This window comes from Gigantopelta aegis, chromosome 7 (genome assembly GCF_016097555.1).
Source record: "Gigantopelta aegis isolate Gae_Host chromosome 7, Gae_host_genome, whole genome shotgun sequence".
NCBI lineage: Eukaryota > Metazoa > Mollusca > Gastropoda > Neomphalida > Peltospiridae > Gigantopelta > Gigantopelta aegis.
In genome coordinates this window covers 35,181,743-35,209,252 of record NC_054705.1, presented here as the reverse complement: position 1 = coordinate 35,209,252, position 27,510 = coordinate 35,181,743, and the positions used below count along the sequence as shown (strand labels likewise).

At 39.3% G+C, this 27,510-nt stretch overlaps 1 protein-coding gene across 3 annotated transcripts in view; it reads left to right on the top strand.

Annotated features, from left to right (window-relative positions):
- Window positions 1-25,407, top strand: part of LOC121377075 (bone morphogenetic protein 7-like) — a 44,279-nt gene extending 18,872 nt beyond the window's left edge. The window contains exons 2-8 of one of the 3 annotated variants that reach the window (XM_041504937.1): window positions 2,308-2,319; window positions 5,185-5,283; window positions 12,114-12,297; window positions 13,915-14,063; window positions 19,940-20,128; window positions 21,882-21,955; window positions 23,371-25,407. In XM_041504937.1, the coding sequence (XP_041360871.1) occupies window positions 2,308-2,319; window positions 5,185-5,283; window positions 12,114-12,297; window positions 13,915-14,063; window positions 19,940-20,128; window positions 21,882-21,955; window positions 23,371-23,631 (968 nt within the window). In that variant the 3' untranslated portion in view covers window positions 23,632-25,407. The remainder of the gene's footprint in view (window positions 1-2,307; window positions 2,320-5,184; window positions 5,284-12,113; window positions 12,298-13,914; window positions 14,064-19,939; window positions 20,129-21,881; window positions 21,956-23,370) is intronic. The other 2 variants (XM_041504939.1, XM_041504940.1) reach the window with 2 other exon arrangements.
- Window positions 25,408-27,510: the final 2,103 nt, after the last annotated feature.

Sequence of the window (27,510 nt, the reverse complement as noted above, 5' to 3'; positions counted from 1 at the left end):
ATTTTAACAAGCTTACACTTAATATATCCAGTAGCCGATGATTAGTTAATTCATGTTCTGGTGGTGTTAAACAAAACAAACTTTAATTTTTTTTTTATTAATAAATTGTTTCTGGTCGTCTAATTTTTTTTAATTATACTTCCTACAAACACCTTACGGTGTTGATAATTTTAGGACGGCTCCTTTAAAACCAAATTAACTGACAAAAAACAACTACCATAAATATAATAATGTATAAAAATCAGTCTCATTGAAATCGGCGACGTGTTCAGAAGACCGAGCGCTCGCGGATAATATGACTGGTACCGCCGTCTTCTATCATATAGCATTCATCTCAGGTTTATCGGCCTCGGTGGCGTCGTGGTTAGGCCATCGGTCTACAGGCTGGTAGGTACTGGGTTCGGACCCCAGTCGAGGCATGAGATTTTTAATCCAGATACCGACTCCAAACCCTGAGTGAGTGCTCCGCAAGGATCAATGGGTAGGTGTAAACTACTTGCACCGACCAGTGATCCATAACTGGTTCAACAAAGGCCATGGTTTGTGCTATCCTGCCTGTAGGAAGCGCAAATAAAAGATCCCTTGCTGCCTGTCGTAAGAGAGTAGCCTATGTGGCGACAGCGGGTTTCCTCTAAAAAAAAAAAAAACAGTGTCAGAATGACCATATGTTTGACGTCCAATAGCCGATGATAAGATAAACAAAATCAATGTGCTCTAGTGGTGTCGTTAAATAAAACAAACTTTACTCCTTTTTTTTCATCTCAGGTTAGGCACAAAGAAACAGTCTAACGAGAGACCGCAAACTATTTGACTGGTACTATAATCTTCTATCATATAACATTCATCTCAAGTTGGGCACAAAAACCAGTCAAGCGAGCAACCGCGATCGCTCGCCCTCCTGAACATACCTCGAAAATTACTGTTATTTTAGATTGGTCACCATGGCAGTAAGTTACCGTCATTTCGTGTCTATACCGATTAAACATTAGTCTGTCCCCCGTGGAGCACACTACTTTCTTTCCCATGGGTAAATATTGCTGCTTTATGTATATCTTGACCAATGTTTATTTAAATTACACAGAAAAATAGAGCATTTTTTAATTTCCAAATTGATAAATTAATATTCAAAGTGAAACAGAGTGACATGATATTCCAAGTGTGCTATCTTGACGTTACTGTAAAATACGCTATTAATGCAACCACACGCGAGCTTGATGAACACACGCACACATGTCCATTACCAAATCACCTTAGGTACAATCTATGGTTTCTATAAAGAAGCCTTGATATCAAAAATTTGTTTTACAAATATTTAAATTATCATGTGTGTACCATAAAGCCACACATCACCATTTGTCGTGTCGTTACTTGCTGTATCATCTTAAAGGGACATTCCCGAGTTTGCTGCAATTTTAAAGATGTTATCGACTAACAGAGACTTTTTCACGATTGTAATTACATATCAAATATATTTTTCTGTATAACATATTAGTGGCTGTATATTAAGCGTGTTTCTGATCGTTCTAATATTTGTACTAGGTTAAATTTCATTTTATTTCCTAAAATATGTTTTTTTCGTACGTACGAAATTATTTGAAGACAGACTCCAGTTTGGGCTTCTTACAAATATTAAGACGACCAGAAACACATTGAATTTACAGACATTGATATTCTAAACAAGAAAATATATTTAGTATGTAAGTTTAATCGTAAAAATATTTTATTAGTCGGAAACATCTTACAATACAGCTCAAACTCAGGAATGTCCCTTTAAGAGAAACATCTTACAATGCAGCAAACTCAGGAATGTCCCTTTAATATAGTCCGGTTGCGGAAATAGTTCCTCATTTAAAAAAAAAATTAAAAAAATTAAAAATACAAAATACAAAATTCTGATATGCCTTTTCAAATCTTTCTTTGATGATTACACGTAGGTTGACCTCTGTAGTATTTAAATAGCCCATGGGTTTGAAGTAACTTGTTATAATGTAGTACTAACTGATAACAACTGTGCAAGTGGTATAGTGCCACTTGTATAACCGTAACACGGGGCGGTACTCTGGCATGAGGATGACTGATTAAAAAATCTCGTAGTCAACCTGTGTTGATATTTTTTTACACAGTACTTGTCAGTCGAGAGCACTACCTAAAATTAGTAGCCGCATGATAGTGCTGTATTTTACACAGAATATATTTTGACATAGAAATTGTATTGGACTGCATGGAGTAATTAATGGTGGCGTGGAACCTTATGTTTGTAGAGTGTGTTACTTTTCTAATGTTTTTTATTTTATTTTTCATTTCCAGAAAAAAAACCAGGTACCTGTATGTTGTTATTGTAAATATTTATGTTTTATCAGCTTTCGATGTATTTTATGTAACTTTTAATAACTTAAAAAAACACACCCAAATTTATATTAACTCAATCAATGAATCTGTTTCCTTTTGCGTGGCTCATTACAATTTTATTACTTTTATTGATTATATGTATATGTTGTATTTTTTATTTTGTTGTAATGAGGTGAGACTTTAATAAACTATCTGTCTGTCTGTTATCTGTTTCATTTTGTTTGCGAATTGTTTGCGAATTTGTGTGAAGTTTGCGATTGCATTCCTCGTTATTTTGGCTTTGTTTTGTCTTGTTTAAATTCCTCTAGTTTGTTTGGAGACCAATATTGTGTATTTGTAAAATACTTTTGCACCTGCGTCGTGAAATAAGTGCTGTGTATTGTGCTTTATTCATGGAATACTTTAGTGGCCTTGACCTTACATTGTTTCTTTTCACTATGTTTACGTACGTTTGTCGCTTCTGTCGTTAACAACTTTTGTAATTGTTCCTACTTTAATTAGTTATACGTAGTAATGTGATATTTAACTATTTTTCAACAGACTTGTTTACAGTTTATATATTTTTGTCTTTGTTCAATGTCCATTAAATCGGAAATGATCTTTTAAGAACATTTTTTATGAATTGTAAGAAATTGATTTTGTATATTTTATAAAATCTCCCCTAATTCCTCCTAATTTTATAACATTAGCTTTGTAAGTATTTTACTATTAATTTAAAAATAATTTTTTTGTAAGCTTGATAAATATTAAATTGCTCGTTGAATGAAGTTTTTAATGTGTCCGTACTGGTATTGTGTAATAATTTGTATTCCAGATATATTATTAATAGTTTTACTGTTTTCGAATATCTTTCCGATTAAATAAAGTTTGGTTTGTTTAACGACCCACCTAGAGCACATTGATTTATTAATCATCGGCTATTGGATGTCAAACATATGGTAATTTTGACACAGTCATAGAGAGGAAACCCGCTACATTTTTCCGTTAGTAGCAAGGGATCTTTTATATGCACCTTCCCACAGACAGAATATCACATACCACGGCTTTTGATATACCAGTCTTGGGGCACTGGCTGAAACGAGAAATAGCCCAATGAGCTCACCGACGGGGATCGATCCTAAATCGACCGCGTATCAGCGAGTGCTTTACCACTGGGCTACGTACCACCCCCTTTCCGAAAGAAAGAAATGTTTTATTTAACGACGCACTCAACACATTTTATTTACGGTTATATGGCGTCAGACATATGGTTACGGACCACACAGATTTTGAGAAAAAACCCGCTGTCGCCACTACATGGGCTACTCTTCCGATTAGCAGCAAAGGATCTTTTATTTGCGCTTCCCACAGACAGGATAGCACAAACCATGGCCTTTGTTGAACCAGTTATGGATCACTGGTCGGTGCAAGTGGTTTACACCTACCCATTGAGTCTGGCGGAGCACTCATTCAGGGTTTGGAGTCGGTATCTGGATTAAAAATCCCATGCCTCGACTGGGATCCGAACCCAGTACCTACCAGCCTGTAGACCGATGGCCTATCACGACGCCGGTCACCCCCTTTCCGATTAATGAAGCCATTTAAGGACAATTTACATATTTAATACGTTTTCTTCTTAAAAGGCGGGGGAGGGGGGCGGAATTTAGCTCAGTCGGTTGAGTGCCCGCCTGAGGTGCTTGCGTCGCCGGATCGAATCACCTCGGTGGATCCATTCAAATAACTGGGTTTGTTCTCGTCCCAACCAGTGCACCACGACTGGTCAAAGGCCGTGTTATGTGCTTTCTTGTCTGTTGGAAAGTGCATATAGCAGATAGTTACTAAGGGAAGACTATGTCAGAGTTAGCAAATGTTTGAATTCCAATAGCCGATGATTAATTAATCATTGTGCTCTAGTGGTGTCGTTAAAGAAAACAAACTTCTACTTCTTCAAAAAACTAAAATTTTCCTTGCTGCTAATAGCAAAAAGCAGCCTCTGTGATGGCAACGGGTTTCTTCTCTAACTCTAGAGACCACGCGTCACATGTTTTGTTTGACACAGTGTACGTAGTTTCATTTTAAATTTGGTTTCACTTGTAATACTACATTCTTGATGAAGCAGTTTATTTCATTTTATTTATCTTCTTTTTTCCCCTTTTTCTTGAGGGGTATATTTTCGAGCCAACAAAATATTTAATAGTTTAGTTTGTTTGTCATTGCCCGATAGGTTCATTTGTTTGCCAAATTAAGCAAGGCTTGAAATTAATTGTGTTGTGGGAAGCTATTTTTCCTTCTCAAACTCGGAAGCAAAGGTTAGCAATTAAAAAGCAGTTGTAGAAAGTATTCTAGAAATTTAGACCACTTATTAGACTAATGCTAGGCTAAGACTGTTAACTGTCACGACGAAGTTGGTCAACTCGACGGTTGCGTTGTAATTTTCCAAACTCCCGACTTACGACGGGTGCGCTCAGATTAACCACTAACAACTATATGACGAGAATCGAGTTGTAAGAGCACTCAGAAGTCGTGACAGCAGAAACGTTGGCCACTTTGTGCTTCCAGTTGGTAGTCTTAACATTATAGTCTGATTCTTATTTTTGAACAGCAATGCGGAAATTGGTTGGGGGAGGACGCGATAAAAGCTTACGATTTCTATTATCACTACTGAAACTTAGGAATTTTGGATACATCTGGAATACTTTGTTAAAAAAAAAAGGTGAAAAGCAAACGCTTCTTGTAAAACTGATTTCTTAGAGGCATGCTGTGTGCATTTTGAGCGGTATTTACTTCCTGTCTCGTGTTAATTTCGAGCCTTGATTAAGTGATTCACTTTAAAGCTCTGAAAACGTATTTTTTCAGAGCGTCGGGTTCGGCAGTTGTTCAGGTGTCACAGGCATAGAAAACGTCTTTCATCAACGTTTACAAAGCACGGATACACAGCACTTTGCAGGCGCTCAGGTATACGAAGACAGCTCCAGTGTATGTGGTCTACATACGTTGGGGCAGGGCTAGAGAGTACTGTGTGTAACAGGGTGTCAATTTTCGACAATCAAATGGTCGCCATGTAGTGTGTCTTAAAGGGAGAGACCCTACAGTATTACCCATTTGGTTAAACATATGTTGGTACCTATCAAAGTGATACGTTCGACTGGAACGCCAAGTGGGACGTACCACTTTGTCGTCATACGTCACAGATTATTACAGGAACGACAACGAAACCGAGTTGTGATAGAAATTAAGATCGATTATGGGTAATAAATAGGATATTAAACTCGCTACCTTTTCTTATTATGTTTATGTCCCTCGTGAAATAATTCTTGTGACAACTGAACATTATTTCACTCGGGACATAAACATGATCCGAAATGGAATCTTGTGTTTAATATCCTAGAAGTCCTTCCCACAGCGAACGTCTTTTTCATATTATGAAATTTACTACAAGTTATTCATTTCTGAGCCGATTGTTTTTTAAATTGCACACACAAAATTGGGTTGGGGGGGGGGGGGGGGGGGGGGGGGGGGGGGGCGGGGGGGGGGGGGGTTTTTCAAAAACACCACTTTAACTTTTCTTTTCACGTCAAACCAAACTTAAATTATTTAAAATTGTAGGAGGATGGGACGGACTATAGTTTTTAAACTCTACTGTATATTTATCACTATTAAAGACGGTTTTTTATAATTCAAAGCAGACATCACTTAGATATTATTGCTTAGAATATCCATTTCCAGACATCCAATGTGTTTCCTGTTGTTTCTAATACCACGAAAGTTTTCATATTTTAAAAAAAATTACGTACATCTGAGAAGTAACGGTTATGGAGACATGCTCTAGTTTACTTTTAAAAGGTATTTCCCCATTTCAACAACACAGACTCGTGTTTCACTATGTTGCCACTTTATCCAGATGTGTTTTCACGGATTCAGACTACGGTCTGTGACTTTAGATACACACATTTTCTTACATTTAGCGCTTTAGGGTGTATACTACCAAATCAAATCCCATAGACGACAATATTAACATATGTGACTAAAATTTCTACCTGCAGCGTATCAATCGACATGAACCCCACGGATAAAAATACTACACCTCTCACCCTTAAAGTGAATCAGAAAAAATGGGAGTCAAGTTGCTCATTTCTAAGATAACGGGTAGCGTCTGTGACTACACTAATTCCGCACAAAACATGAGTACTTTTTATAGGTACCCCATACATGTTTGAAGCACAAGGTTAGTTGACACAGTGGTACTAGATGGAATAAAATTGCATACATTTTTTGCCCAGATGAAACATATTTTTTTACAACCAACACACTCACATTTATCACCAATCACAGGACTTATGGTGTTAACTTCTTTATCAAAAGTTCGGTACTCCTCGAACTTTGACCCAGCCGGAAGGTATTTGGTTTAGTACTACCTATAGGGACCGATTTCACAAGCCATCGTAAGCCTAGTTTGGTTCGTCAACGTAAATCTACGACTATAGTTTGAAATATAATATGTTTCATTTTCATTCGTCCCTACTCTAATCCATCTACCGCAATGATGTAATTTTCTGCGTGAAAAAGACCTATAAATGTTCGGCGTGTATAACTGATAGTCGCAAACGTAAATACTGGCGCCAGACCTTTAATTTTATCCTTTATGAGTTTGCTCTAACATTAGCCCAACATGGAGTTCACCCATAACATTCAACCTGTATGTTTCTGAATAGTAACAAACACGACACGAAGAAACCCGACACCTCTATCCAAACCCAGCTCACTCTTGTGTTTCGGGCAGGAATGCGAAGATTAATGTTATGTTAATGAACTGCAAAATGACAAGGTCAAACGTCTGCTGGATCCGATTTAAGACACTTTGTGCATTTTAGACCGAGTACTTAATGTAAGAAACCGGTCTCGGTGGTGTCGTGTGTAAGCCATCGGATATAAGACTCGTAGGTACTGGGTTCGCAGCCCGGTACCGGCTCCCACCCAGAGCGAGTTTTAACGACTCAAGCTGTAGGTGTAAGACCACTACACTCTCATCCCTCTCACTAACCACTAATAACTAACCCACTGTTCCTGGGGTGTGTGCCCAGGACAACGTGCTTGAATTTTCAATGTTTGCGTCAAAAAGAAACCGATGAATTGGCATATAACTCTGTAATGAATAAAGTTAAAATTCATGTAAAAATATGTTATTAAGTTTTGAAAAAAAAATTCTGTGTAAATAAAAAAAAAAGGTTTCTTTACAAATTATTATCAAATTGCATAAGCTAAATTTTATTTTACAATACAGGTATAAAGACAACTGATGGAATAGCCAGCATAAAATGGGTTTTTTTGTTTGTTTTAATTCCCAAATAAAAATATCTTAAATCCCAATTGGAAAAAACATTTAATCCCTGATGAATTTATTTTTAAATTATAAGGATATCTCAAAATTCGACGGATATCTCATTTTTAATTTTTAAGAAAGCATGGGTCCAAATGCATTCGGTTTTTTTATATTATTTAATGACACAAGTCAACCTTATGTAAAAAAAAAAAAAAAAAAAAAAAAAAAAAAAAAAAAAAAAAAAAAAAAAAAAAAAAAAATTGCTGTATATGTTAATTAAATAGTGTTCTTTACACGTAATAAAATACGAATACACATAATATTATATAATAGCATCTTTAGTGTTTTGCGGTCAGCTACAGTGTGTGTTACGGTTCTTGGTATATACAAGCATTTTATGTCTTGGCTTGATTATTGCAGTATCTGTATTCGTTTTTCTTATGTATTTTTTATACAAACACTTGAACTGTTTTATAAGAAAAAGCAAAATCTGCCTCCATTTTATGAGACAGTAAGTAGTATATAAATAATTTGATGTCCAACTGCAGACGATCAAAATGAAAAAAGTTGTGTTCCCTGAATCAGGTTTTTGGCCACTATTAATGGCAAAGATAGTAAGTTTGTTTTGTTTAACGACACCACTAGAGCACATTGATTTACTAATCATCGGCTATTCGATTTCAAACATTTGGTAACTGACGCTTCATTTTCTCATTAGTAGCAAGGTAGTTCGATCCTGCGACGCAAGCACCTCAAGCGAGCACTCAGCCGACTGAGCTAAATTAATAGCAATCTATTAATAGCAATGCAAACAGCGATGAGTGGCTCTGTTAGCCAGTCGACTATTTTCTGGACAAATTATGCCTCATTACACAAGTGCATACTAAGCTTATTACGACCATCTTAAACATGGAAATAAACCTTAATATACTGCGGGGAAATTGAAGTTAACATATTATAAATTAGCGTAACATTTTGAGGTTGGGAATTCTCCATTTCAGAACTTTTGAGTTGAAAGCGCCAACTGGCATTGTACCCGGAAAGACACGCATTACAAACGTTTACGTTTACGGAAGCTGTAAACATATTTTTTGGGTCTGTACTTGCATGTGTTATAAAGTGGTAGTCCTCCTACATACGGGATTGGTACCATATATATTTTTGCATTTGTACTAGCGTGCGCTATAACGTGGAAATCCTCCTACATACGGTTGGTACTATATATATATTGTTTGCGTCTGTACTGGCGTGCGCTATAAGTGGCAGTCCTACAGACGGGATTGGTACCATATATATTTTTGCGTCTGTACTGGTGTGCGTTATAAGTGGAAGTCCTCCTACATACGGGATTGCTACTATATATATTGTTTGCGTCTGTACTGGCGTGCGCTATAACGTGGCAATCCTCCTACATACGGGATTGCTACTATATATATTGTTTTCGTCTGTACTGGCGTGCGCTATAATGTGGCAGTCCTCCTACAGACGGGATGGTACCATATATTTCGGTCTAGATCAGCTCTTCTCTGTAGACAAATCACCTGACAGAGTCATGGCTGCATATCCTCAGCACTCATAATTTATTTTGGAATCGGTCGTGTATAGAGATACGTACCTCAAGTTGCCTCTGGTCCTCCCCTTATTGATATTTTGTACAACATAATCAATACGAGGGGGGTGTCGGGACGTAGTCCAGTGGTAAAGCGTTCGCTTGATGCACGGTCGGTCTAGGATCGACCCCCGTCAGTGGGCCCATTGGGTTATTTGTCGCTCCAGCCAGTGCACCACGACTGGTATATTAAAGGCTGTGGTATATGTTATCCTGTCTGTGCATATAAACATCCCTTGCTGTTAATCGAAAAGAGTAGCCCATAAAGTGGTGACAGCGGGTTTCCTCCCTCAATATCTATGTGATCCGTAACCATATGTCTGAGACGCCATATAACCGTAAATAAAATGTGTTGAGTACGTCGTTAAATAAAACATTTCCTTCCTAATCAATACGGGGAGGGCTAGAGGCGACTCGAGCTAAGAGATACCGTACTGAATATGTTGATGGCAGATTAGTAATCATCAAATATGTTAGGCTTTTGTTACATACCTTTTAACATTTTATAATGTTTTTTGGTGTATTACTTGTAGACAAAGCACCTGACAAAAGGTCACGGTTGCATACCCTAACAACTCTTATCATAACCTCTTTTGAAGTCAGTATTGTACAGAGATACGTTAATATGTTAATGACAGGTTTGTAATCACCATCTGTGTTAAGCTGTTGAGTAGATCAACTTATAATAGTGTCGTCGTTTCTCGGGAAAAGGCCTTCCAGAACAGAGCATAACTTTATTTCGCTTGGATCAGGGCGAAGTACCTATAATAAATATTATTTATTAGATCGTCTGAATGATAAAACCATTCACATTTTCATAAATGTATTTTGCCATTATTTGGTATATATGACCATCGTAGTTATCTCCCCTTAAGGACAATTCACTAATCAGAGTAGTTTGCATCACACTTATTTTTGTTGTTGTTAATATTGATTCTTGCTTTCTTTTCTGCAGTTAAAAAAAGGAACCGCTCCTCATCACTGAGACTAGTTCAAGGAGAATAGTTTAGCCCCCCCCCCCCCCCCCCCCCCTTCCCAATATCATGTAAATTGAAAGAAAGTACCACAAACGGATTAAATAGTAATATTTTAAAGGGATTTTCACATTGACTCTCGTCATTTTCTTTCATGGTTTTGTCTGAAAAAGTCATTTTTAAAGTGAAAGGGCGTGTTTCTTAAAGGGACATACCCTAGTTTTTAAACACTAAGGCATATTGTTCACTATTAGAGCCGTTTATGATCACGGAAATCAAACATTACTTATATTTTATTTTTTTTAGATTATCCATTTCCGTAGAACCGAAGTGTGTTTCTAATACCCAAAAAAAATAAATGAATTTTTCATATTTTGAAATAAGAAGTCTGCAAGTCTGCCTCGATTTGAAGCCGGGTCTCAGAACTTCGTAAAAAAAAAAAAAAAAAAAAGTAGAATGAATGAATGTTTAATGACACACCAGCACGAAAATTTAAATCGGCTATTGGGTGTCAAACTATGGTAAATACCAACAGTAAGTTAAGAACGTCATCAATATAAAAATTCAAGAGTTAGATTAAAACACGGTGCAATTTTTAATTATTTTTTTTTTACAAATATCAGACAGATAAAATTAAAGTTTATAATAAAATTCAATGTCACAAAGAAACTGCAACAAAATTTCAGGATGGAATCATTTCGATTCCATCACATTTTTTCGTCCAAATATTTATTTTTTAGTTCCCTTCAAATAACTGCACTCCACCAATATATAGCGTACCCAGAGTACACTAACAGAGCTCACATTGAGGTGGAGAAAACTTTAGAATAATCTTCAGAATAAATGAATAGTGGAAGTATGTATGACCGATGCTAGCACAACACAAGACTATTTCATCCTTCCTGTACCGCCTGCAGGAGGACTGCCACTCTCCCAGGAGCGGGCGGGACGTAGCTCAGTGGTACAGCGCTCGACTAATGCTCGATCGATCTAGGATCGACTCCCGTCGGTGGGCCCATTGGGTTATTTCTCGTTCCTGCCAGTGATATATACTATCCTGTCTGTGGGATGGTGCATATAAAAGATCCCTTGCTGCTAATCGAAAAGAGTAGGCCGTGAAGTGACGACAGCGGGTTTCCTCTCTCAATATCTGTGTGGGTCCTTAACCATATGTCTGACGCCATATAACCGTAAATACAATGTGTTGAGTGCGTCGTTAAATAAAACATTTCTTTCTTTCCGGAGTGTTCATGGTTATTTTGGGGTTTCTAATATAAAAACAAATTGCATTTTCTATATGTTTAGAAACGCAAGTATCTCTGAGAAGTAACGGTTATGGAGACACGGTCTAGTCTATTTTCTAAGGGTATTTCCTTGTTTTAATGTCACAGTATTTTAATGTCCATTGGTTGAAACTAGGGTCTGCGACTTTAAAACAAAATCAAACTTTAACATTTATGTAGGAGCTACCTTTCGATCAAATAAGTCAAATCAACCAATCAGCTCCATTGTCAATTTTGATGAACCATTCTAAATCAAGCGTCTAAATTACCTGGAAGTAATTACGCAACATTTTTTATTTGGCTTTTAATCCTACGGAAGATTTGTAAATTCAATAGCACCAAAACCAACCCTCGCCTCACTACCGACCCTGGTCGGACTGCTTGTGCTCCCTTGCAAAAACAACCAAAAAAAGCAACAAAAAAACCCCAACCTTTTCCTGTCCTGGACGGAGGAGCCAGCGAAAGTTGACACCTGCGCCATGAGAGGCGCGTACTACAAGAGCTTCTTCTGATTTGCACCTGAAAACTTATGAACTGACCTGACCTGACCTGACCTGACCTGACCTAACTTTTATCCTTCCTTTCCTTGCGTCTTTCAGTTGGGAAAGTCCCGTACCTGCGTCACGAGAGAGACCGGACGTTCTTCTTCGACTTCAGCGAGGTGTCCACGGGAGAGACGGTGTCTGGGGCTGAGTTGAGGATCTACAAGGACAGGTCCAAGAGATTCGCGGGGGAGAACCTAAGGATCGAGATATTCCGAGTCAAACAAGGCAGGGATCCAGAGTATGTATTGCGACTCTTTGTTTTGAATGTGGACGGAGGCTGTCTATACAAGGGTGGGCGGAGGATGTATATACAAGGGCAGGGCTAAAGGTGTGTGGGGGGGGGGAGGAGAACCTAAGGATCGAGATATTCCGGGTCAAACAAGGCAGGGATCCAGAATATGTATTGTGGGTCTTTGTTTGGAATGTGGCCGGAGGTTTGTCTATACAAGATTGGGCGGAGGTTGTCTATACAAGGGTGGGTGGAGCATGTCTATACAAGGGTGGGCGGATGATGTATTTACAAGGATGGGCAGAAGATGTCTATACAAGGGTGGGCGGAGGTTGTTTCTACAAGGGTGGTTGGAGGATGTATACACAAAGGCAGGCAGAGGATGTATACACAAGGGTGGGCGGAGGTTGTCTATACAAGGTTGGGTGGAGGTTCTCTATACAAGGGTTTGGCGGGGGCTGTCTATACAAGGGTGGGCGGAGGTTGTCTATACACGGGTGGGTGGAGCCTGTCTATACAAGGGTGGGTGGAGCCTGTCTATACAAGGGTGGGTGGGGCCTGTCTATTCAAGGGTGGGTGGAGGTTGTCTATACAAGGGTGGGCGGAGGCTGTCTATACAAGGGTGGGCGCAGTAAGTCTATACAAGGGTGGGCGGAGGATGTATTTACAAGGGTGGGTGGAGCCTGTCTATACAAGGGTGGGCGGAGGTTGTCTATACAAGGGTGGGCGGAGGTTGTCTATACAAGGGTGGGCGGAGTCTGTCTATACCGTCTATACAAGGGTGGGCGGAGTCTGACTAGGCGGAGTTGTCTATACAAGGGTGGGCGGAGGTTGTCTATACAAGGTGGGGCGGAGGCTGTCTATACAAGGGTGGGTGGATACATTTACAAGGGTGGGTGGAGGCTGTCTATACAAGGGTGGGTGGAGGTTGTCTATACAAGGTTGGGTGGAGATTGTCTATACAATGGTAGGCGGAGGCTGAGGCTGAGGCTATCTATACAAGGGTGGGCGGAGGGTGTCTATACAAGGGTGGGCGGAGGGTGTCTATACAAAGGTGGGCGGAGGATGTATACACAAGGGCAGGCAGATGAAGTCTATACAAGGGTGGGCGGAGCATGTCTGTACAAGGGTGGGTGGAGGATGTCTATACACGGGTGGGCGGAGTATGTCTATGCAAGGATGGGTGGAGGATCTATACACAAGGGCAAGCAGAGGATGTATATATAAGGGCAGGTCTAAACGATTCGTGGGGAAGAACCTCAGGATCGAGATATTCCGGGTCAAAGAGTATGTATTGTGGGTCTTTGTTTGGGGGGGGGGGGGGGGGGGGGTATATATATACACGGGTGGGCGGAGAATGTATATATAAGGACAGGTCCAAAAGATTCGCGGAGGAGAACGTCAGGATCGAGATATTCCGGGTCAAACAAGACAGATATCCAGAGTATGTGTTCCATTGGTATACATCACTGAAAGTAGCAAATACAAGTCAGTTTTAAATTTTAAAGATATATTTTATTTATTCTCTGAGATAATGTTAGATATGCTCAGATATTTCGTCAAGTAAATTTCCCTTTTTGTTCATAACATATCGAGAGTAGGTTTAATGTTTTGACGTCTCTGCAGGGACAAGATCCTGCAATCAGAATCGAACATGACCGTGTCAGGTGACTACTCCGGTTGGCTGGCTCTGAACGTGACGTGTGCGGCGGAACAGTGGACGGACTTCCCTAGAACAAACCTCGGCCTGTACATGCGCATTATAGACAGGAAAGGTAAGGGTCGGCATACACTGATTCTCTTTATGTAACAATGACATGTTGTTATAAATCTGATATTTAAATCTGAACTTCAAAACGGTTAGCGAATTCAAAATCGTATGTCAAAGGGATGGTATTTTGGATGGGTGGGGGTGGGGTGTTCTCGTGTGTGGTTTTGTTGTTGTATGTTGTTGTGTTTGTTTATGGGTTTTTGACAAGATCCTGACTTGCCATAAATTGTCAGGTGATTCGTCTATATACATATTTCCTTCTTTGTCGGAGGGGACGGGATTCATCTCAATCGCTTGAGTGCTCGCTTGAGGTGCTTGCGTCGCAGGATTGAACCACCTCGGAGGATCCATTCACCTGATTGTGGTTTTTCTCGTTCCAACCAGTGGACTACAACTGGATAACGGCCGTGGTGTGTGTTTTTCTGTCTGTGGGAAAATGCATATAAAAGATCGCTGGCTGCAATAGGAAAAAAAATGTAGTGGGTTTCTGATGACTATGTGTCAGAATTACCAAATGTTTGACATCCAATAGCTGATGATTAATTAATCAATGTGCACTGGTGGTGTCGGAAGACAGCCATTTCAAAGTCTTGTATGAAAATACAAACCTGTATATAAAAAACATACATGTTTAGCGTCTACTCTGGTCACCAAGTCAGATCCCATAGATGAGATCAGGGCCGTAGGTAGGATTTTTTTTTTTTTTTTTTGGGGGGGGGGGGGGGGGGTTAACTGAGTAGTTAATAGTCTAAAACACCTTAAACTGTTAAGACGAGAATTTTCTTTAAGTTTCTATAATGCTTTCCGGATTTATATATGTTGCCCCCCCCCCCCCCCCCCCCCCCCCCCCCCCCCTGCTAGCTACGGCCCAGGAGATGTAACATGTGGCTAAAACTGCTATATGCAACGTTTCAGTCAACATATACACCGTGGATATAAACAGTACAACCACTTACGCAAGATATTACGGTAAATCAGAAAATACTTTTGTGTTAAAGGTGCTATGTCAAAGTTGCAATAATGGCGTTTCCCGCCAGAAATATTTCTTGTTATTTGCTTTAAAACATAGTATATACCTTTAGCTATATGTCTATAAAACATTTACAACGAAATAAATCAATTTACTAGTAAAAAAATTAATATTTCAAGGGGAATTTTGTGAATGTGTTAACGCGCATTAACTAGTAACGTCACTGTTTTATGCGTACATATTCAACACACTAAGTTTTTTCCATAATTCTTTGCTGACAAGTTCTTTACAAATAAACAAAGATGGTGACCATGCTATATTTAGCCACAAATTATTCGGGAAACCTGTCAGGTGGCGTCGTGGTTAGGCCATCGGTCTACAGGCTGGTAGGTACTGGACTCGGATCCCAGTCGAGGCATGGGATTTTTAATCCAGATACCGACTCCAAACCCTGAGTGAGTGCTCCGCAAGGCTCAATGGGTAAGTGTAAACCACTTGCACCGACCAGTGATCCATAACTGGTTTAACAAAGGCCATGGTTTGTGCTATCCTGCCTGTGGGATCTGCAAATAAAAGATCCCTTGCTGCTAATCGGAAAGAGTAGCCCATGTATTGGCGGCAGCAGGTTTCCTCTCCAAATCTGTGTGGTCCTTAACCATATGTCTGACGACATATAACCGTAAATGTGTTGAGTGCGTCGTTAAATAAAACATTTCTTTCTTTCTTTCCAGAATAAGATGTTTTAAAAAGTATTATTCCTGCCTTAAAAGAACATTCCTGAGTTTACTGCAATGTTTAAGATGTTATCGACTAACAGAGACTTTTTAACGATTGTAATTACATATCAAACATATTTTTCTGCATAAAATATTTGTGGCTGTCTATTAAACGTGTTTCAGATCGTTTTAATATTTATACTAGATTAAATTTATTTAATTTCCTAAAACATAATTTTTTCCGTACGAAATTATTTGAAGACAAACTCCAGTTTGGGCTTCTTACAAATATTAAAACGACCAGAAACACATTGAATATACAGAAACTGATATTCTAAACAAGAAAATATATTTAATATGTACGTTTAATCGTAGAACTATTTTATTAGTCTGAAACATCTTACAATGCAGCAAACTCGGGAATGTCCCTTTAATTATGGAAAGATTACAAATAAATGAGAATATAATATTGCGGTATAAACTTTGACAGTGGGCCTTTAAAAGGACAGACCCTAGTTTTAAACACTAAGGCATATTGGAGCACATTGATTAAAGCCGCACACCCTAGTTCCATCCAGCGAAAATAAATTATAATTTGGTTAATCTACAAACCTGTAACACACTTAAATCACGTTTTTATCAAATGGAGTGAAAAAGCAGGTTTTATATCGATAAATACCATGGGAATCCCCATGTGCCAATTGCTTGAAATAATTTTGAAAGTTAGTATTCTGATGTCACCGGTAGATGTCGCTCGAAGCACAACAATGCCTACGTCACGACAAATTTCACAGACTTGGTGTGCGTTCCTTTCACCTCTCCTGGACATGTTCCAACTGTTCTGTCCTGGTTGTATCCCCTCTCCAGATATCGTAAGACTTAGCAAAACTATTGGTTTTAAGGGTTTGTAACGTTTTGTATTGAGACACTTACTTGTTTGAACTTTATTGTTACTGAAAATGTTCACGAACTGTGAAGAAAAATCTCACAAATGAACAACAACAAATCGGATGTTGATTGCGCGAACCGTGCACGAGAAAACAAACCGAACCAAAATGATAATGGTCACGTGATATACCAACGTCTGTGACATTGAAATGGAAATATCCCCTCTAAAAATAGATTAGACCTTGTCTGCTCAACGGTTTTTTCTCAGACGTGCGTGCGATTTTATGAATAAGAAAAATGCATTTTGTGGTATTACAAAAACCAGAATTACCAAAAAACACTTCAGGTGAATAGAAATATATATTCTAAATAATAAACGGTAAGTAACGTGCAATTTTATTTGTGAAAAAATGGGTTTAATATGAAAAACAACGCCGTAATGGTTAACAACTAGCCGTAACTAGGGTGTGTCCCTTTAATTAATTATCAGCTATTGGATGTCAAACATATGGTTATTCTGATTCGTAGTCATCAAAGGAAACCCGCTATATTTTCCCCAATGCAGCAAGGGATCTGTTTTATGCACGTTCCTATAGACAGGAAAGCACATACCACGGCCATTGTCCAGTTGTGGTGCACTGGATGAACGAGAAAAAGTCGGAGCGACAAAGACTATATCCCAATTTTGATTTACACACGTGTAACAAATGTGGATACAACAGAGTGAAACAAGAGTCTCCATAACAGTTACTTCTCAGACGCATGTACGTTTTTTAAAATATGACAAAAAACATTTTGTGGTATTAGAAACACGAGGATGACCAGAAGCACTTCGGCTCTACAGAAATGGATAATCTAAACAATAAAATATAAGTAAACTTTGATTTCAATCATGATAAACGGCTCTAATAGTGAAAAATATGCCCTAGAGTTTAAAAACTAGGGTATGACACTTTAAGCTGTTACGGTAATGCACAACAGGAAACGTCTTTGACTATCCTAGTTCAGATTGTTGTGTTTTGTGTTGCACTCCTTCGCCTGACGATCATGCCTGGTGACGTGTTTAGGATGTAAACATTAACAGATTATTTTTCTCGGTACACAGGGCCGTACCCTCCGGGGGGGGCAGGGGGAGCAGCTGCCCCCCCCCCCCCGAGAATCTTGTCCTCTTTTTTTTATATATCTCCAGTAATAGCATAGAAATGTTTAATCTTTATAGTATGTTAAAATTTATTTATAAAATTTAGTGCCCCCCCCCCCCCCCCATGGATTTTGGTCAGGGTACGGCCCTGGTACATGCAATGACGTCACTGGGGTTTTGCTTCAGCTTTGTTCAAATGAACACACCGGTCTAAGAGCGATCTATGCTTTATTCTAATGAAATATAAAAGTTTGTTTCGTTTAACGACACCACTAGAGCACATTGATTTATTAATCATCGGCTATTGGATGTCAAACATTTGTTCAGCTTGACAGCTTGTTAGAGGAAACCCGCTACATTTTTCTATTAGTAGCAAGGGATCTTTTATATAATCCATCCCAAACACAGGGTAGCACATAACACAGGCTTTGATATACACGTCACGGATGGGATGAAAAATAGGCCCACCGGGGATCGATCTTAGACCGACCGCGCATTTGACAGTCATAGAGAGGAAACCCGCTACATTTTTTCCATTAGTAGCAAGGGATCTTTTATATGCACCATCCCACAGACAGGATAGCACATACCACGTCCTTTGATATACCAGTTGTGGTGCATTGGATGGAACGAGGAATAGCCCAATCGGCCCACCGACGGGGATCGATCCCAAACCGACCGCGCATCAAGCGAGCGCTTTATCACTGGGCGACGTCCTACCCGCACCTAATGAAATATAATACATGTATTTTAGTAGTCCTCTTCCGGTCCAACCGGAGGGGACTATAGGTTTCAGTTCCGTCTGTCTATCTGTCCGTCCGTCCGTCCGTCCGTCCGTCCGTCCGTCCGTCTGTCCGTCCGTCCGTCCGTCCGTCCGTCTATCCCACTTATAGTATTCTGAATGTTGTTTTTAGAAACCTTGAGATATTGACCTGAAATTTTGTGTATATCTTTTATCATGTGCTGTTATAGATCAAGTTTGATTTTCAGAGCGATTTACCTATTTTGGTGGGGTCATGGGCCTTGAACTTAGGACATGTGAAAATTTGTTTACCGGATTTTTTTATAAGGACTTGACATATTGACCTGACATTTTGTGCATATCTTTATCATGTACTGTTACAGATCAAGTTTGACGTTCATGGCGATTTACCCATTTTTGACGGAACTATGGCCCTTAAACTTAGGAGATATGAGAAAACAAAATCCAAACTTTTGTTTTGCAATGCCTGAAGATATTGATACGAAAATATTTATATACCTTTATCATGTACTGTTACTGATGATTTACCCACTTTTCACAGAAGAGTGGCCGTTGAATTTAGGAGATGTATAGCATTTAGTGAAGTATCTTAAAATATTAGTGAAATAAAAGTGTTATCAGTCACTCAGTGACGATAACACATTTTAGAATGACAATTTCACTATTTCACTCTAAAATGTGTTATCTTCACTGTAGAAAGTGATATCTTCACTGTAATAAAGCCGGAACTATTTTGCTGCTGGCATTTTCAAAATAAAGGTAAATTGCCAAAAGTTATGTAATAAATAGAAAATTTCATGGTTTTTTTTTGTCAAATATGATTTATATCTCATCTCGTGAAGTTTGCAATCATATCACACTCGTTGCGCAAGCGCGACTCGTGAGATATGATTGCAAACTCCATTCGATGAGATATAAATCATATTTGACAACAAAAAAACATGAAATATCCTCTAGCACTTACTCTCAGAAACCGGCGTCGGTGGCGTCGTGGTTAGACCATCGGTCTACAGGCTGGTAGGTACTGGGTTCGGATCCCAGTCGAGGCATGAGATTTTTAATCCAGATTCCGACTCCAAACCCAGAATGAGTGCTTCGTAAGGCTCAGTGTGTAAGTGTAAACCACTTGCACCGACCAGTGATCCATAACTGGTTCAACAAAGGCCATGGTTTGTGCTATCCTGCCTGTGGGAAGCGCAAATAAAAGATCCCTTGCTGCCTGTCGTAAAAGAGTAGCCTATGTGGCGACAGCGGGTTTCCTCTAAAAAAAACCACAGTGTCAGAATGACCATATGTTTGACATCCAATAGCCGATGTGCTCTAGTGGCGTCGTTAAATCAAACAAACTTTACTTTTTTTACTCTCAGAATGCTTGTTTTATTGCGTAATAATGATATTTCAGGTCGTGAAATTGATCCCCAGAAGATCGGAATCGTCAGTAAGAAGGGGCCGATTGACAAACTTCCGTTCATGGTGGGGTTCTTCCGGATGACAAACGAGCTGCACGTGCGGCGCACGCGCTCTGCGCGCAGACGACAGAACTCGGAAGTGTCGTATAACGACGAGCCGTATTACTCGTACAGTAAAAACTGTAAGTGATCTAGGCAGAAAATTTTAAAATGTAATATTTTCTATGTCTAACGTTTCTGAATGACTGAGGCGGCGGGGTGTAGGTGGCGACAGAAAAATATTAAAGCTGATGGGGTGGGTGGGGGAAGACGTCTATGCCAGTGCCAATAAAATGTCAATTTGCAAATCACTTTTGGCATATAATTTTACAAGAAAAACCTGTTTTCGTCTTTGATAAAGTGATTTTTTTCCACTAAAATTCCTGTACTATTTTAAATGAATGTACGTTTTCTATGTCTGACGTTTTTGAATGACTGAAGCGGCGGAAAGTAGCTCAGGAATTTATACTGGTAGAGGGGAGGTACCCACGTTGTTGTTTTGTTACACTCGTTATGGGGCAACAAGCAGATTAATAAATACAGGGATTCTAGAATACTGTTGCCCGACGCCCGTGGCTAGTGTTTTTCACGGTAGGGCTAGTAGAACGTTTGTTACATCATGTCCGACAGCGAGTAAGAAAAAAGAAAGAAAGAAAGAAAAAATAAACAGAAAAGAACACTAAGAATATCCCCAGCAGAAATGTCGCCATTTTTATTTCAGAAATATAAAAGGTGATGTGGAATCAAGATGGCTACGCTTTAGCCAGTGCCAGTAAAATGCCAAATTGAAAATTACCTTTGGCATACATTGTATAATGTTAAAAGAGAAACGTTTGTTCGTGTGTGATAAAAGTTATTTTTCAGATAACATTCCTGTACTGACTTATTTTAAATGAACGAATAACATTTTCTTTCTGTAAACTAAGCTGTGTACAAAGTTTGGTTTGTAGTTTCTATTTGTAAGACATGTCGGTCTTAAGTGGTCAATACCAAATGTTAGACATCCAATAGCCGATGATTAATAAATCAATGTGCTCTAGTGGACCGGCCTCGGTGGCGTCGTGGCAAGCCATCGGTCTACAGGCTGGTAGGTACTGGGTTCGGATCCCAGTCGAGGCATGGGATTTTTAATCGAGATACCGACTCCAAACCCTGAGTGAGTGCTCCACAAGGCTCAATGGGTAGGTGTAAACCACTTGCACCGACCAGTGATCCATAACTGGTTCAACAAAGGCCATGGTTTGTGCTATCCTGCCTGTGGGAAGCGCAAATAAAAGATCCCTTGCTGCCTGTCGTAAAAAGAGTAGCCTATGTGGCGACAGCGGGTTTCCTCTAAAAACAGTGTCAGAATGACCATATGTTTGACGTCCAATAGCCGATGATAAGATAAAAAATCAATGTGCTCTAGCGGCGTCGTTAAATAAAACAAACTTTTTTTATGTGCTCTAGTGGTGTCGTTAAACAAAACAAACATTAAAAGCGTACTGTCACGGATTTTAGAACCTTTTTTCCCTAAAAATGGATAATAAATAAAACTTACATCAATTGTAGGAAACCAAATCTAACCATCGCATCACCGTAATTGAACCATGCTGGAGTGAAATCCATGTCAACGCTCTCGGCAATTTTAGTTTTTGAATTATGGACCATTGCCATAATTCAATTATTTTTGCAAAATACCATTAATAAATGGAGTATGGTGGTTATGAAGATGGTTGAATAAAGTACATTTAGGGACAAAATCAAATTATTTTTGTTGAGGTGATATTTTGTTAGGCCATTAAATAGGTCAGTGGTCTGTGACAATATGCCTTTAATATTAAGTGGTCAAGTGTTAATTTGTGTGTATATTAATTTAGATCGTAGATTAATGCTTATTTTGTTCTTATATTACAGCATACAGCCGGCCTAGACAAACGGTTTGTCAACGAAAAACACTTTACGTCAGTTTTCGAGATCTTGGCTGGCAGGTAGGGTAACTGTAGCTTAACGCTGGTTTCCATAAAATGTGTAGCAGTTCAGCGACCAACACAGACTAACGCAAAACCAAAGACATTGTTTTGTATTGGTAACACAGTCTCAGACAGTAAGATAGTGTCAATCTACGTCATTCTGCGTCAGTCTGGGGCATTCTGTGTCAATCTGCGTCAGTCTGGGTCATTATGCGTCAGTCTAGGTCATTCTGCGTCAATCTGCATCAATCTGCGTTATTCGGGATTGGTAGGCGATCTGCTACATATTTTATGGGAACTTTTACTTCAGTTTAACTTTTGGTTGTTTGCAATAAAGGTTAGAAAGCCTGTGGATGTCCTCACACCCTGTAATGAAATTTTTACAGTGATTTCAGGACAGAACCCGTATCATGATGTATCGCAATTAAAAAAATTATGCTAATCCCCGTCCCCAGACTAATCTAAAACGTGATGTACAACATCGGCCTTGACGGTGTCGTGGTTATGCCATCGGACGTCAGGCTGGTAGGTTCTGGGTTCGTAACCCACCTGGGGCAATGGGGATTTTTTCATGCCAGTACCGGCTCCAGCCCAGAGTGAGTTCACCACTAGTCTCAATGGGTAGGTGTAATGTCACATGCATCGAGTTTCACCCACTTCACGGGTGCGATTATGGGTGTGACTCCTGAGTGTATGACCCCACATGGGGGATGATTATCCGGCATGCACTGCAGGTTCGTGTATCCCGGTCTTCGGTGATACGGAAATATCTCAACTGACAGCAAGCGTGGAGCACGGACCCGTCAAGTAGTCCCGTACCGAAATGGAAATACTGTGGCTTCACCATTCATCTCATCATCATTCATGTTTGTAATGTCAAAAAACCCAAAACATGTCTTTGCCTGTGTTAAATGTTTGTGGCGTTAAAAAAAAAAAAAAAAACGTGATGCACAACACTCGAACTACTGTAGAGAACTAAGGACTGCTAATCTTAGTATAATTAAACATTAAATTTATTAATTAATTATTATTTTTATTTTTTTTTTTTTTAAATGTTTTTAATATACAAAACTGGCCTCGGTGGTGTCGTGGTTAAGCCATCGGACACAGGGTTTCTGCCAGAGGGTAAAACGGGTATGGCGCCATACCCAAATGTTTTTGCAGATATTATTTGTTAAGTTAACCTTTTGACAAAATTAATGACTCTTAACACTACTGTATGCTTTTCTTAACCCTAAACCTAAACCTAACCCATTTTGTTCTGGGGGAGGCCCCGTATCCCCTGTTGACCCTGTTGACTGTGCATGTATTCAGTTCCATACCGCCATACCCAAAACGATTATTTCTGGCAGAAACACTGGAACATAAGGTTGGTAGGTACAGGGCTTTCAGAATTCTTAGTTTTTATCTCGAATCTACGTTTATGTTTGCAGGACTGGATTATCGCCCCTGACGGTTACTCCGCATTCTATTGCGAGGGCGAGTGCTCGTTTCCTCTGGGGACGCACATGAACGCCACAAACCACGCTATCGTCCAGACCCTGGTACATCTGATGGACCCGTTCCTGGTGCCCAAACCGTGCTGTGCGCCCACCAAACTGAGCGCCATCTCGGTGCTGTACTTCGACCACAACTCAAACGTGGTCCTCAAGAAGTACAAGAGCATGATCGTCAAAGCGTGTGGCTGCCATTAAAAGTCATTCCTCATGTCACGTGGTAGCGGCATATTTAAAGCCGCAGACCCTAGTTTCAACCCATGAAAATGGACATTAAAACTTTGGGGTTAAATTTACGTAGAGAATAACTAGTTAATGTCGCCGGATGTCTGCTTTATCCTGTGAAGGTAAGAATGGGAAATTCTGCGAGGCCCTGTCGAAGTAGTTTAATGTGTGTGACGTCAAATGAGTGACGTCAAAAGTCATATCCTGCTAGTAGCAGGATTTGACGTTGCTTTATCCGTCATCATATTCTGTCAATAGAAACGGTGGTTTGCAGGATACAAACCTGTAACACATCTGGATAAAGTTACGAGAGAGTCTGTGATGTTGAAAAAGGGGGAATCCCACCTCTTAAAATAGATTAAAATCGCAGAGCCTTGTTTTTCAACCCATGAAAACGATCACTAAGTTTGGTTCATCTACAAACCTGTAACACATGTAGATAAAGTTACAATAGAGTGAAACGGGAAAATATCCTTTAAAATAGACTTGGAGCTCGACTCCATAATCGATGCCCCATAGAGGTACGTGCGTTTTTAGAATTGTTTTTTAGAAATGCAAACACAAGGATGACTTGAAACACTTAGTATGTACGGAAATGGACAAATCTAGACCATAAAATGCAATTTAAATTGTCATAAACGACTCTTTATAGTGAAAAATTTGTCGTGTTTAGAAACTAGGGTCTGTCTCTTTAAACTAAATGAGTGTACCGGGCACTATAGACAGAGGAACTTGTTACTTCACGGAGATTGAAACAAAAGATAACGACCGTACGATTTTGCTTTTTCTTAAAAGAAAACAGCATTGAACCGAATCTAAAGACTGTGATGAGGAATTTATTAACACCCATTTAGTACTACTTTGGTACGTTTTCTGCTGCTTTTGAAGCAGTTTTCAAACCACAGTTTGGGTTCCCGAATAACATTGATTATTAAATGTTGACCAGAACGACAAAACAAATATCGCAATTAGTTTTATAAGATAATTTAAATAGATCGGAAGAACTATACAGTGATGCAGGTAAATATTGTGTTCGAAAAGTAAGGATTGTGTTGTTAGTGTTTTCCTGTACATAATAACATTGCTTACAGTTATATTTAAAAAAAAATTAAAGTGACTTTTAAAAAGTCCCCAACCTATCCCGGCTTCGACGATTCAGTTTATAAAATGTTATGAAAATAAAGAAGTGTGCCCTGATTTGAATAGCTTTAATACAAAAATATTTTTCAATACCTCTTTTTATAGAAGTGTTGGAATAAGCCTATATTTTTTCATCACCTCTACTGTAGCAGCTTTTGGGAATCAAGAATCATTGTTGCAGAATTGTTTTGCAAGTGGACAAAACAAAATGTACCTCACTTCTAAGAACATTAGCCGTTTCTGATTGTACTACATAAAGTAAGAGTATGTTATTTCATGGATGTTCCAGACTTTATGTTGTGATGATGTCGCTTCCCAAAATGACGTCATTGGTTGTCTTGATCTATAGACCAATTTTATTGTTTCTCGTCCTGCAAGGTGAACTGACAAGAGTTTAGCTCCACGACAGAAATTGTGTTCCCGTGAAATTGAAAGCTGTTGTATGAACTAATACCAGCATTGAAGACATTGTTTTGACTAAAGAGGAAACCAGTATTGTTCATTTGATCAAATGTGAAAGACATTGTACATTTTTTCAAATGCCTGAGAATGATTTTGGTGGCATTTTTTGTTAAATGTATATTGTCATCATAAAAACATCCTGTGGTATTTTTGGTTTGAAACAGTCTTTTGCACAGAATATTTGTACCTGCACATCCAATATGTCTTTATTTGTCCTAATGTCCAGGTAACTGACATGTGCTCGATTTTGATAGAGAGCTTTTAGCTCAAGTACATTTTCCTGAGGAAGATATCTCGACCCCCCGCTATTGAAACTTCGCTGGTTACAGTTTAGACCCCTCCTCGTCTGCTACAATTCCTTTGTACAAGCTTGATTAAATTGAAATACAAGGTCCACAATAGATATTTGAATTTGTGTTGATGACATACTAGAAACCGTGACATTAAATTCCAGGCCCGTAGCCAGCTGTTGCCACTTATGGAAAGCCCATTCGATTTTTAAAATGGGTGCGGGGGAGTGTCATAATTAAGACATGACGTCCCCATGACTGGCTGGCTACGGGTCTGTTAAATATTTTAAAATGAAAATGTGTATATATTTGTACGAGTTGTGATGTCAATAACATGTATTTTGCCTTTGGCTTTACTAAAGTGCACGACACGACAAACGGTATACATATATATATCCGTGTATCTTTAAATCGTATCTTTCCACAAGACAGAGTCAAGAGAATGTTTTGACAATATCATGACATGATACTCACACAAGTCAGGGGACGGCTGTTCAAACCCTAGTTAGTATTAATCAGTGGTTAACAGAAATGTTCAAAATCAAGGACAGATTGAATACAAATAACAATTAAAGACATAATTTTAAAACTTGATTTAGTAAGGGCGGGATATAACTCAGTCGGAAGAGCGTTCGCCTGAGGTGCTTGTGTCCTAGCATCGAATCACGTCAGTGGAGTGGACCCATTTTCTAATTGGGTTTTCCCCAGTCCCAACCAGTGCACCGCGACTGTCCTTGTCTGTGGAAAAGTGCGTATGAAAGATGCCTTGCTACTAATGACAAGAAAAGGTAGCGGGTTTTACTCTAAGACTGTAAAAAGGAACCAAATGTTTGGACATCCACCAGCCGGCTATTTGTCTCTCCAGCCAGTGCACCACGACTGGTACATCAAAGGCCGTGATATGTGCTATCCTGTCTGTGGGATGGTGCATATAAAAGATCCCTTGAAAAGAGTAGTCTATGAAGTGGCGACAGCGGGTTTCGTCCCTCAATATCTGTGTGGTCCTTAACCATATGTCCGACGCCATATAACCGTAAATAAAATGTGTTGAGTGCGTCGTTAAAAATAAAACATTTTCTTCCTTCCACTAGCCGGTGATTGGTAAATCAATGTGTTCTAGTGGTTTTGTTAAACAGAATTAAATTTTAACTTTGATTTAGAACTACCAAAAGTGTCAGTACATAATCAAATGTAACGTTGTATTATGTATTTGTGACATAATAATTAACAAGAAAATATTACACTAACCCAGGGTTAATTAAACTATGATTTGAACAACCGGGCTCAGATGTTCCGCCATAGGAGGACAGCCACATCCCAGGAGAATACTTACTTAGCCTGTAGGAGGATTGCCACTTCCCTCAAGCCAATATCTACTTCGCCTGTATGATGACTGCCACTTCTGAAAACAATACATATTTAGCCTGTAGGAGGACTGCCATTTCCAAGGACTGCCACTTCCACAGGGTAATACCTGCTTCGTATGTAGGAAGACTACCACTTCCGAATACAACTACCTACTTCGCCTGTAGGACTGGTACTTCCACGGACACTACCTGCTTCGCCTATAGGTCTGCCGCTTCCCAATACAATACCAACTTCGTCTGTAGGATGACTGCCACTCACAATACACTATCGACTCACCTGCAAGAGGATTGCCACTCTCCATACAATACCTACCAATATGTTAGGACTGCCACCCCCAGTACAATACCTACTCACCTGTAGGACTGCCACTCGGTACAATATCTACTCACCTGTAGGACTGCCACTCTCAGTACAATACCTACTCATCTGTAGGAGGACTGCCACTTCCATTATAATATCACTCACTGTAGGAGGACTGCCATTCTCAAGATTCGTTCATTTTAGTAAGACTGGGTGTTAGGACAAAACAATTTTTGAACAGTTTTAAATGTGAAAGAAAATGTTCTATTCCCTTGGCAGTAAATAATTATTA